The 13,538-nt window shown below is 36.4% G+C and overlaps 1 protein-coding gene across 2 annotated transcripts in view; it reads left to right on the top strand.

Moving 5' to 3' along the window:
• The window catches only part of NSUN2 (NOP2/Sun RNA methyltransferase 2), a 35,737-nt gene that overhangs the window by 18,615 nt on the left and 3,584 nt on the right, over positions 1-13,538 (top strand). For both annotated transcript variants that reach the window (XM_070939118.1, XM_070939119.1), the window contains 4 exons: positions 2,924-3,075; positions 6,166-6,258; positions 7,762-7,897; positions 11,895-11,969. In XM_070939118.1, the coding sequence (XP_070795219.1) occupies positions 2,924-3,075; positions 6,166-6,258; positions 7,762-7,897; positions 11,895-11,969 (456 nt within the window). The remainder of the gene's footprint in view (positions 1-2,923; positions 3,076-6,165; positions 6,259-7,761; positions 7,898-11,894; positions 11,970-13,538) is intronic.

The raw sequence follows: 13,538 nt of genomic DNA, 5'->3' as shown, positions 1-13,538 counted from the left end.
TCATGCAGAAAAAACATAGCCCTGTGTAGAGTATTTTTCCTCATGGAGGGCATCCCTGGTTCATACTTTCTTCTTTCCTTTATTGTAATAAATGTGTGGTTTTATCTGTAAGTGCTATTTCTAAACAATAATTTGTCAAGGTGTTTTTGGGGGGAGGATAGTTTTGCATACATTTCACCATAATTAAACCATTGTTTAGTATGAAGACATTGCTATATATTAAAAGTGGAACCTTACCTATGTTAGGGGGAGAAATGGTCTGGTCTTTGCAAATACTGCAAAAGCTGCATGCCAAATACTTTTTTGTTACAGGTCAGAGTTGAGTTTAAGCTGATCTTAATAACTATAATCAGGTCTTCTCTTCTGATAAATGAACAACACATAGTGTTAGAAGTGAATCTGAATTTCTGTGCAGTAGTCATGATATGCTGAAGACTCAGATTTGACCCACCAAAACAAAACTCTCCTCTTAGCTTATTAAAAGAAGTACATCTGACTATTACTGCACAGTCAAACCACAAGTCAATTGTAGTAGTACTGAGCTACCATTAGAGAATATGCCCTCTTTGGTGTTAGCCGACTAGTGACAGCTGCAGAGAAAGAAAGGCTGCTTTGAAGCTTCCATCAGAGCAGAAGCATAACTGGCACTGTGGAAGGCCAAAGGCAGCCCTTTCAACAAAGCATTTATTCTGTGCTTGAGAGCAACTGGATGCCATAAAGAGGGTACCAAACATAAATTATCACTCTTCCTGATAGTATTTGGGAGAGGTGCTCTTGATGTGTACAATAGGAAAAGGAAACAGATGTAAATGTTGCAGAAATGTGTGGCCTATTGTGTGTTGGGAATAGACGTATGAATAATTTGTCTTCAGATCACACGTAGAAAAAGTCAGTCTTTGTCACTGACTTTGGTGTGTTGACTGAATCTTTGCTCAACTCAAATTCCTTTGGGCATAAGAAACAACAATGCAAGAATGTGGCCCCGTTCCTGGATCAGCAGGTCCTGCTTACAATCACTTATGCCTTGGACTATTGGATTGGACTATTGCAGTGCACTTTACATGAGGCAGCCCTTGAAAAGTATTTGGAAGCTTCAGCTGGTACAGACTGCAGCAGCATGGACAGTAATGTACACGCCTAGAACAGTACGTTACCCATCTGTAAGCTGATTGGTTTCCAGTTTACTTCCAATTCCAATTCAAGATGCTGGTTTGAACTATTAAGTCTTACATGCCTTAGGATTGACCGACTCTCCCTGGTTACATCAGCCCACCCAATTAGATCTGGCCAAAAAAAAAAAAAATGCTGCAGATGCCATCAGCTACGGACCTACATTTGATTATTTCCAGGAGATATGCCTTCTCTGCTATGGCATTTGCTGTATGAAGCATTCTTCCACCCCAAAATTAGATTAGCTCCATCTCTTGATATTTCAGAGGGGCCTCAAAACTTAGTTATGTTATCCGATCTTGGGCTTTCAACGAACTCGAGACATGCTTAGATAGCTCCATTGATCAGTTGGCTAGATTTATTCCCTCTTTCCCCTCTTTACTGTTAATGTGATTTTTATATCTTTTATATTTGTGTTTTTTATATGTGGTTTTAGACTTTAGGCATCCTGCCCAGAGTTATTTTCAGTGAAATGGGAGGCTATATAAATATAAATTTATATATATACATTTGATTAATAAATAAATAAATAAACAAGAATGTTTATTCAGAAAATTGAACCTTTCCTTAGAAGAGTGAGATGGGCAGTTTCTAAATTTGATAAATATATGAAAAATAAATCAAGCAGCAGAACTCATGCCAGAATCGATGGGTGTAGGCAGCTATAGTATTTTACCTTATTGTTAGATTATAAATAATAATAATAGAATCATAAATAACAGCTATATCCAAGATCAACAGATAAAAAGGTCAAATTGCATATTATAGGCAGAATCTCCAATTTCAGTCAAATCAGAACTGTTTCTAGCAATCCATCAGTGGAGACACTGTTCTGATAAGAAGAAACAGTGTATCTGTGGGCGCACTAATGGGGCAATCCAAAGAAATTCAAGTAGAAAGCAGCCTGGCTAAAAAAAAAAAAAGGCAAGGAAGATTAAAAACTGGTCAGCATTGGGTAAAAATGAACTGCATGGTTTTTGGTTGAAACATCTGACTGGTTGCCAAGCACTTTAGCAATATAGTTCAAGGAGATGAAGTTGGAGATTGGTTAACATCTAGCAAAAGTTGTCTGATAATGAAAGATCCAATAAAACAGGTGGCACCAAGCAACTAGAAGGAATTTTCAGAAGCACCTTTTATGCAATGTTGCAAATAAAATGCATTCAGTGAAGTGGAATGTAATCTGTGAAAGCTATTCCTATAGTAATTCTTTTAAATCATTGAGATTTTTAACAAACTGTATTCTAGTATTTACACCGGAGAATAGACTGTTTTCACTAAGAATAGATGATTGAAGGAAAGCAAGCAAACCCTAGAATATAGCACCAATGTGATCATTTTCAAGTTGTTATTATTCCTACTTGAATGATTTCTTAGCATTTTATTAAAATTATTGCATGCTTAAATGGGCAGGTAAACATTTACCAATGTTTAAATGTTTAACATTCACCAATGCTATCAGTTGCTATTAATTTTCAAATGGCTTTTGTCTTGTTTATTTAACAAGTTTTCAATAGAATAAAAATATAAATTTTGAACTGAAAATAAGAATAGGGAAAAGTAATAATAAAGTGAAAAAGAAATAAAGCACAAAAAACCCCTATAAAGAAGTAAGGTCTGATCTTTTTAACAGTATTTATAAGTCCATTTATTTTTATCCTTTCTGAGGTTGTATCAATTTTCAAATGTATTTTGGAAATAACAAATAGAGATGATTTTTCTGGAATTAAAACATTGTTCCTTTTTGGAACAGGTTCAGAATAAGCCTCAGAAGACTGGAAATTTAATGCCTGTAGATGCAGAACAGGATCCTTTAGAAAGTGAAGGTCCTATAAAGCAAGATGCAAAAGATGGAGAGACATCAGTAACTGAGAGTGTGGAGAACAAGAAGGATGGAGTTTGTGGGTAAGAAATTGGAAACTAAAGCTGTTGTTATTGACAGAAGTATGCTGATCTATACTGGTACTCTAACCATTCAGGGTAGGAAAACTGTTGGATATCTGAGACATCTAAGGAAAACTCTGAGATCACAATAGATTTCATAGAATTATTGATACGTTCTTACTGTCTAGCCTTTTGAAAAGAATGTGGTTTTCTGCTAAGAAAATGAAGCATATTTTAAATTCCCTTGATGGTGCAATACATGCTATATGTCTGAGAATAATGGCATTAAAATCACATACCATAATAATTGGAATGATTTAGCCAAACAAACAGTGAATACACTTTACTTACCACATTGAACCACGATTTGTTTTACCTGGATGTCTGAAACATATTCTAGCTGATTCCTTATTTGTTAGTCTCTTGCCCACTCCAAAATAATGCAGAACTTGGAATTAAGAAAGTCACCATTCTTCAGTCTAAAACCCCTCTCTTCAGTTACCCTGGCAACCATCCTCTTTCCACCCACTACTTCATACCATAAGGTAAAGGTGAAGCTCCCTGTCTCGGCTTCGTGCATGTGTGAGCAAAGCGTGATCGGAGATGCCGTCTCTCTCTAAATACTGGTGGGGAGGTGGGGAGTGCTGGCTTTGTTGTTGTAAGCGGGTTGGTTGCCTGTGTTGTTACAACCAACCTGCTTACAACAACAAAGCCAGCACTCCCCACCTCCCTACCAGTATTTATAGAGAGACGGCATTTCTGATCACGCTTTGCTCGCACGTGCACGAAGCCGAAGACACCAGCGTGAACGGAGCTGCCGTCTCTATAAATACTGGTGAGGAGGTGTGGGGTGCTGGCTTTGTTGCTGTGAGCGGGTTGTTTGCCTGTGTTGTTACATCTTGATTAGTTGATGGAGTTGATGTTTGCAGATTAGTCAGCTGTTTCGTAACATCCTGTGTGGGTGAGGTCCTTGATGTGTGCCCATTAGTCTTTTGTGTTTTAATGATCTGGGTAATGGGCTGTGTGTTAACATCCTGAGTTATAGTATTGTGATATCCTGAGTTTTTTTATGTAATGTTCTGAGCAGATGGCTGTGATGCCATATCCTGGGCTTTGGTTTGGCTCCCAGTTTGAGGTCTTGCCATATGTTATGGAGTGTGTCAGTTTGCTTTGTGTGGGGATCGGAGGGGGTGAAGCAGCTGGTGATGCTGTCATGGTCTAGCTTCTGGATAGTGGTTGTATTTTGTCTATGGGATGGGTTTGGGTTTGAATCTGGTGAGGATGATTGTTGGTGGTGTCATGTGTTATCTTGGGTCCGGTGTTAATCTTCGTGGCTGGGACTCTTCTGTTGACTAGGGCTAGTTTCCAGATGTCCGATGGGCGGGAGGTATCATCGCGTTTATTCATGTTATGGGGGTGTTTCTCTATTTTGATGGCTTCCATGATTATGGAAGTGTTCAGTTTTGGAGATTAATTTGGTTCCTTCAAAGTCAATTTCGTGTCCTGTTGTTTTAAAGTGCTGGAAAAGGAAGGAAGTTTTTCCTTCTTTTCTGATTGGGTTCTTGTGTTCTGCAATGCGTGCATTTATTCTCCTATTAGTTTGTCCAATGTATGTGGCTGGAAAGATTTTGCGTGGTATTTCATAGACTCCTTGATTTTCTAGCTGGATCTTGTCTTTGGGGTTTCTTAAGATGTTGGCTATTTTTTGGTCAGTGCAGAAGGCTGTCTTGATATTGTGTTTGTAAAGAATTTTGCTGATTTTATCTGTGGTGCCTTTGAATGTAAGGGAGGAGGGCAATGCCGTTGTCCTGTTCTGTGTCTTGGTTCTTGGGGGGTGTCTCCCTTTGGATTAGGTTGGTAATTGTGTTTCTTTGGAATCCCTTAGAGATTAATACGTTTGTGAGAGTCTGTAATTCAGTTTTCAAGTGGTCTTTGTCGGCTAGGCATTTGGTTCTGGAGATGAGAGTCTTGGCTACGGAGTTGATCTGTGCAGGATGGTGATTGTGCGTTTAAGTAGCGATTGGTGTGTGTTTTTTTCCGGTAGATGGTGTGTCCTAGGGAGCCATTGGGTTTTTTGTAGATTAGGACATCCAGAAAGGGGAGTTGGTTGTTAGCTTCTATTTCCATAGTAAATTGTATTTTGGGGTGTAGGCTGTTGAGATGTGTGAGGAAGTTGTCCAGTTTTTCTTTTCCATGTGGCCAAATTACGAAAGCGTCATCTACATATCTAAGCCAGAGTTTGGGTTTATGTTCAGATTTATCTAAAGCGTTGTTTTCAAAGTGTTCCATGTATAGGTTTGCGATGACGGGTGAGAGGGGTGATCCCATAGGTGCTCCTTCTATCTGTTTCAGGCAGCCAGCAAGCACCCTGCTAGGGCTGCATAAAAATCTTAGTTTACGTAGGAAGAACCTGGCTAAAGAGAAATACACATAAAGGCCTACGAAACTTAGTTTCCTTAGTCTCCCAATGGGCAGCAGGATGCTTGCTGTGCTGCAATGGCTGCAACTACAAGGACCATCCATAAGTCTTCTTGTGCGTGTGTGTGTGTGTGTGTGTGTGTGTGTGTGTGTGTGCGTGCACACACACACACACACCGATTTCTGCAAGTAATCCATTGGAAAATACATAGTTGACCATATAGTTCAAAGAACATTGGATGAAGTGACTCACACAAATTGAGTAAACAGATCTTGTGTAATGTATTTAAATACTCAGTGTTATGTGAAATAGGAAAATCTGTAGCAATACTAACTAATCTCTATGTTAAAAGACTGTTTTGTTCTGTATTTCCTAGGAATTCCTAGGAAATTCCATGGTAATAGACTGCTGAGCATGAAAAAAGATGTAGTTAACGTTGTTTATACTATATATTATTGGCAGTTACCACTCGGAATAGAAATAATAACAAAAATATTACAATTAAACCTGCTTGAATCAAGCAACTTCAATATACTAAGGTTTTTCCATGAATGTTTACTATGGAGTATACAGGCTATCCTCTATTGATTGAAATAAGTGATAATGTTTGGGAATTGCAGAGGTGGGGAAGAAAGTTATTTAACAATACCAGAACAATGGTAAGCTATGGACATTTTGGTTTTTTCTTGCAGTCCTCCACCATCTAAAAAAATGAAGCTTTTTGGATACAAAGAAGATCCATTTGTTTTTCTTCCCGAAGAAGATCCTTTGTTTCCTCCTATTCAGTAAGATATATTTTTATTTTCTCTATAATAGTTTGCTTACTAAATTCTAGAGCTTATGAATGTCATTTAACATATTGAGGAAAATAAAGTGGAATGGAACATACCGTATTTTTCGGAGTATAAGATACACTTTTTTCCCTCCTAAAAGAGGCTGAAAATTTGGGTGCGTCTTATACTCTGAATGTAGCTTTTTCGTGGTTTGTCTGCTTTTCTCATTGCTTCTGTCTCCAAAGATCAGTTGTGCTTTAGAAGCTGTTTTTTATCCCGAAGCAGGGAATAAAAACCAGCAAACTAATGTGCTGAAGCTGAACAGACTAAGGACACTATCCAGATGAATACCTGGTAGGCAGATTTTTTTCCCCCTATTTTCCTCCCCAAAAACTAAGCTGCATTTTATACTCTGAAAAATACGGTAAATATTTCTATACGAAGTGTGTTAATTGGGTGATCTTAGACCAGTCAAACCTATCTCACAAGATGGTTGTTGGAAAAAATAGGAAGGCATAATGTACAGTATATGCCTTCTTGAACTCCTTGAATGAAAGGCAAGTAGAAATCTAATAAATAGGTGGATAATCTGTTGGAAACTGAAAGTAAATTCTAAAGATGTATGCTGTGGAGATATGGTTGAAATCTAAAGATGGCTTGATTGTCTTTTAATATATATTAAATCAAAATCTTCCCATAGTCCTACTATTTTTAATTATTTCATATAAGATTCAGCCTGTTGACTGGGTGATTCTAGGAAGATTTTTTTTTTTAAATAAACAGAGCATCAATAAAACATTGAAAGTAAAAAACATAATAAGGGACAAATATACAAATGAAATGCCATAAGCCAATATTTTTAAAATACATAATTTGTGCTTTTAATCCTAAAGGATGATACAAAATTTTAAACATCTAAGTCAATATTTCTGAAAGGATTTTTTTTTTATTTGATCATAGCTCTGTGTCCAGAGATGCCTTTCTGCTAATAAAAAAGCATTATTTGTTCTGAGAAAAAGCATGGAGAATATGTATCAGATAAGAGTTTCTATTTGGGCAAACCTATTGCTAGATTTCTCTAGCCATCAAAAGTACCCTTTCTCTATTGCATTCCATGTATGTAAGACTGCAACATCTGTTATGCAGCTTTCATGACGATTTGGTCTCCATATTTTACAGTATATTGTAAAATACAGTTTTACAATACAGGTATGTAGGTACAATGACCTCCCATCATTTCCAGTTTTCATGGTACTGCACGTTTGTTTCATATAATAGGATGCTGTACTTCGTGTTCACTGAATCCAAATAATGTCATTTTGAAAAGAAAGAAAATGAGTCCCAATAAAGTAGAATGTATTTTAGAGCTTATTTTAAATATACTGCTTTTACTCATTCAATTACAGTTGAGTAAGTTCCATTAAAATCTTTTCTGAAAAAAAACCCCACAGAATTGTCTGTGTTATGTAAAATTACAATAGGATGATTGTATTTAATACTTGTAACTATTTTCAGGAACTTTTACGCACTGGATCCTTCATTTCCTAAGATGAATTTGTTAACTCGTACTCAAGAAGGAAAGAAAAGACAGGTGTATATGGTTTCCAAGGAGATACGGGATGTACTGTTGAACAACAGTGAAAAGCTAAAGGTTTGATTTGTATTTATGTTTTCAGTAAAAATTCTTATTCAAAATGCTATTAAGAGGACTTGAGAATCTTCTCTTGAAAATTGCTGTCTTTTGTTACAACTTGATTCCAAAGGTGCACTTTCCCTATCTATTTTAATGCTGTTGTATAGAAAGGTTTTTCTCAAAACTAGGCATGTCCTGACAATTTTTTCTTGTGTTGTCTGTACACTACTCATATAGTTTTTGTATGTGTATCTGCAGGTATCTCTATATTTTTTAAGGTTGAATTGCTTATTAATGAGCACATAGAATGCCTTCTCTGCTCTGCATGCTCAACAGAGGGCAGGTCTTCTCAGTTTCTCCACCTATAAACTCTATAAACTTTCCAGAGAAGTGTATGTAACCCCATCTGGCTGGAATTTCATAATCAGGTTAAATCTGCTTTATTCTAACTTGTCAGTCCCAGCTGACTGAATGTGGGCACTTACCTTAGCCTTTCTTTTGTGTTATTTTTTTATTTCAATATTGATTTGTATTTAGTTATTTATTGTTGCATATTTATTTTTGTTTACTCTTATATGTTATCCAGTTGTTTGGGTTTGGAGTAGGTTATAGGTACAGTAAATAAGTAGGACTTAATGTAATTTATATCAAATGTTTTTTTGTCAATAAAATGGCATAGAATCTCAAACAACCTTCTCTGTTGAGATAGAGTCTATATTTGTATGCATATTTCATTATTTTGTTTTGTGCTAGAGTTTACATTAAAAACTATGCTGTTATCTTAGTGCTATATATTTAGCATGCCTTTGGGTATTTTGGGAAGTGTGATGGCTCAGCAGTTAAAGATGCTGAGCTTGTCAGCTGCAACACTGAAAGCCCTGGTTTGAGACCTGAGTATTGTGTGATGGGGTAAGCTCCCGTTCCTGCCCCAGCTCCTGTCAGCCTAGCAGTTCGGAAGCATGCAGATGTGAGTAGGTAAATACATATATCACTTCAGTGGGAAGGTAACAGTGTTCCATGTGCTTTGGGCATATAGTCATGATTTTGAAGGCTAGAAAAATGTGTCAAATGCAGGAATAAACTTCCCCTTTGAATCAGATGCTGTCTCTTTTGTGCTTTGGAGGATGTTTTGTTGTTATTAAAATGTTATCACATATAGACGCACTTCAGTTCCTCTCAGCTTTGATTTCTGGTTTGGGAACAGGCTTTTCAAGTATCTTAAGTTGCAATATCAATACCAGTTAAGGCTGTACATAGGCATATTCAGGTAGCATGTTTTAGGTATTTAACATTTCCCACAGTTTTGATATCTTTTGTGATAATAACGTCAGCCATTGACTTGATTAATTTGTATTAATCAGTGCCAACGGTTGCACTGTTATCAACAATTTCAATCTTGAAGTAGTTTCCCCCACTCTACTGCTAATAGTCCCAGATAGATTCTACATAAAGAGATATATTCTCACATTATATAAAGGAAGAAAATTTTATGCGGTGTAAGAATGTGAGAACCCAGCAGTGGTGCCATTACAGTTTTTTGCCACCTTGCTAAATCACTCTTTACTCATTTCAAGTTGTAATTGGCCCTTCAAGAAGATGCTGCTTTCTCCCAGCAATTCACTTCCAGTCAGGAATTGCCAATGAGCAAAGGTACCAAGGAAGAAATAAATAGCATCTGGTAAAAACTGTTCTCTATCAGGATTGCCACAAGTTACTGATGAATAAACTTAGAGTATAACTTAACTAATTAATTATACCATGTGCATAAGATACAATCATGCCCACTCCCCTCCCCCCAGCTATGTATGAATAGTTTGCAGACACATTTCTTGCCAGGACACAAAACCAATATGGGGTGGTGGCAGTGGTGGGATTCAAATAATTTAACAACCGGTTCTCTGCCCTAATGACTGGCTGGGTAGGCGTCGCTGGGTGGGCATGTGACCGGGGGGGCATGGCCAACTTGACATCACACACTGAGGGGCATCTGGCCCCGCCTCACCCCTCCCCTCCCAGCCACTCCTTGTCACACCCAGCCTTGCCTCGCCCTGCCTTGCCTTGCCTTAACAACTACAATTGAGCTCAAAATTTATGTTGCTAAGTAAGAAATTTATTAAGTGAATTTTGCCCCATTTCATGACTTTTCTTGCCACATTTGTTAAGTGAATCACTGCAGTTGTAGTCACCCTGGGAGATTACAACTGTCATAAATATGAGACAGTTGTCAACCACCTGAATTTTGATCATGTGACCATGGGGATGCTACAACAGTTGTAAGTGTGAGAAACGGTCATAAATCACTTTTTTCAGTACCATTGTAACTTTGAATGGTCACTAAATCAACTATTGTAAGTCAAGGATCACCTGTAAGCTTCTTTGCTTGCAAAAAGCTGCCCTAAATACCAATCATTAGATTAGAAATGGGATAATACACATTGAAGATCAATGACAGTCACAGCCATTATGAAAGCCTAAACCATTCTGTCTTGATACCTTCCTTTTCATCAGCAATACCTACAACCCGGAGTTACAAATCAGGCAGGGTATCAAAGCATCTTGAGGAATTAAAATAGTTAAAATGCAACGATAACTATCAGCAGCCAACTCTTGCTCATAAAATGAAACCCTTTAGCAAAGAGTTCATTTAAGCTCTCCAGAAAGTGGGTGAGCACACTTCAGCTACAAAATGCCGAGCTAAAGAGACAAATTAACAAAGTATATAGGGGACCCAGGTTCAAGTCTCTGCCCTCTCAAGTTTGTCAGGATCATAATAAAATTAGTACATGCTACAGATATCTAAATAAACTTCAAGCCTGATGCCATATTACTAAGTCTTATTATCATGAGAGAAAACTAAAACGAATTGTAGGGAGGATCCACACCCCTACCTCCTATTTTTTAAAAATCTAACTATCAGTGAGCGATCATGTACCATGGCCACTCCGAAGCAATGCAAGGAACTCTTATCCCAAAGGTTCTTTTTCAAGAGGCAACGACTTTCTGGAAACCAAGAAAGTCCAGTTGCCTCTTGAAAAAAGCACCTTTGGGACAATCATGACCTGGATGACTGACAAATCTCCATAGACAAAAAAGACTCCTGTTCTCAGTGAACTGACAAAGCACCCTTTCCCACCCAGGAGAAGCAATCCTTAGATCCATTTGCACCACTTAAAGATACCGGCTGGTCTCACTCACCTCACAAGATATCCTAAGGAAATCATCCACATTTAAGGAAAGATCACATGCCCCCAGAAAGGCAGTAAAAATCAGACAGGCAGTAAAAGGCACACCAGAATGTCCCCTTCCTACCAGGATTAACTCTGTAAAGTGGGAAAAACAAAAGGCTGTTTCTTCCAACAGCCGGTTCACCGAACTGCTCAGAAAGTTAGCTAATGGTTTTCCCCGACCAGTGAGAACCGGCTGAATCCCACCAGCGGGTGGTGGGAGAATAGGCTTACAGTATTTGAAAATGTCCATTTCCTCCTCAGTAAAATGGAAGATGACAGCAAGAACTCCACTCAGACTAACTAGTCTTTGCAATAAACTTGAGCAGTTTTTCTCCCAGCAGCCCTTTCTCCTGTTGGAGCTTTTGATTTACATTTCTTGAGGGCAGCTGCTAGCATTTAGTTTGCATGTCTTCACTGAGTCCTTTTTCCTCTGAGTAGCTTCCTAGATCTAGACCCTAAATGGATCATTAGTAACAATTTCCTCATGAGATCTTTCAGTAAATTATGCTCCTTTGAGTTTTTACTTTGAGGCATCATACCTTTCTCTGTGTATTTCAATATTTATTATATTTAATATAGTATTGAATACATAATTGAATATAATCCTCATGTGATTAATGGAACTCTATTAAATGCCTGTTCTACCTCATATCTCATTTTATCAATATATATTGGTATATTGTTCCATCATTGTTGGTGCTGACTCCTGCCAAACTACTTCAAATTACTAATTGTTATTATAATGCTTAGGTATGCTGAAATATCCTACTTTTTAAAACCCCATATAGGTTATTAATACAGGAATTAAAGTGTGGTGCCGCAATAATGATGGAGATGGTTGTGCCTTCAGATTAGCACAAGAGGTAAGAATGAATGTATTATTATTACATTATATTTTTTCATATTCCTCCTGAAACAACATCAACAACTTGCAGTATTTAGATTTCTCCTTTGTTATTGCTGCATATGCTTTTATATTCACTTCATTACGATTGTTTTTACTTTTTTTTTTTTTTTGTAAACAAGTTTTATTAAAATTTTTCTTTCATCAAAATTTTTCTTTCATCTTTCATCTTTCATTATGAACAGAGTGTTGACTGGGTCACATCTTATACATCTTATATATCTTAATTTTTAAAATCTATTCCAATCTTCCCAAACTCATCCCTTTTATATAATTCTTTAACACAAATTTATCATTTTTCACCATATCTTGTTATTTCATCTCCCCCCCACCCCCCAAAGTACATTTTACATATTTCCAATTTCAGCCATAATATTCTTTTTACATATTTCTTTATTTTATCTTAATCTCTTCTTAGTACATAATACATAAACAGTATCACTATCCCCCCTTTAATTCCTAATTTCTTACAATAACATCAATTAATTATCTTATTTCTCTATTTGCAGAATATATTTCTCAAAATCCCAATCCCACTTTTTAACTATACACAATAAATATCATCATATTCAATTCTTACATTGAAACCATTTAACTTAATTAACCATCCACATCTTATCTTAATCTCTTCTTAATATATAATACATAAACAGTATCACTATCCGTCCTTAATTCCTAATTTCTTACAATAACATCAATTAATTCTTATTTCTTCATTTATAGTATATATTTTTCAAAATCCCCATCCCACTTTTTAACATTTCAGTTTTATCTCTTAATTTAACTTGTCTACTTAATTAAACCCCATTGCCATTTCATATTTCATCTACTATTCTGTTTTGCTATAAGCAATATACATCATCATATTCACTTCTTACATTGAAACCCTTTAACTTATTTGACCCACAATTAATAGTATTAATACAGTTCCCTTAAATCTACTAATATATATCTTATTTCCCTTCCTCCTTTCCACTATTCTTCCCCTCTTTAACCATTTTCTCTTAGTCTCTCCAAAATTCCACTTCTTAATAATTTCCTCCTTTTATCACATTCTTTTAACTTCTTCTTTTTCTTTTTTTCTTTTTGTATTTATTTATATCTTTTCTCCTGAAAAATATCTCACTTTTAGATATATTACTCAAGTAATTCTCCCCAAGCTTTCTCCTAATCTCTTTCCACTCTTTCCTTCTTTTCCCTTTGATTGATTCTTTTTGGGAGGATATTCCCCCTATCCACTCTTTTTTTGCCACGGTTAATCCCAGTGAAATCATCTAACTGCTTTTTGCATTCAATTCCTTTTCCTTCAATATTTTTTTCTTGCTCCTCATTCATGCTCTCTTTTTCCTGTTCTGTGTGTTCCAGCAAAATTTCTGACTTTTTATTATTCTTTAGTGATTCATGCATGTTTTTAAACATCTTAATTAATTCCTCACACATCCAAGACTCCATATTGTCAATTTTAAAAAATTGTTAAAACTTTAGATTTATATTTAATTAACATTTTAAAGTCCATATAGTCTCTTTT

The sequence above is a fragment of the Pituophis catenifer genome, unplaced genomic scaffold (assembly GCF_029215685.1).
Source record: "Pituophis catenifer annectens isolate HBS135680 unplaced genomic scaffold, rPitCat1.0.hap2 SCAF_3, whole genome shotgun sequence".
Taxonomy (NCBI): domain Eukaryota; kingdom Metazoa; phylum Chordata; class Lepidosauria; order Squamata; family Colubridae; genus Pituophis; species Pituophis catenifer.
This window is presented reverse-complemented; position numbering and strand designations above follow the sequence as displayed.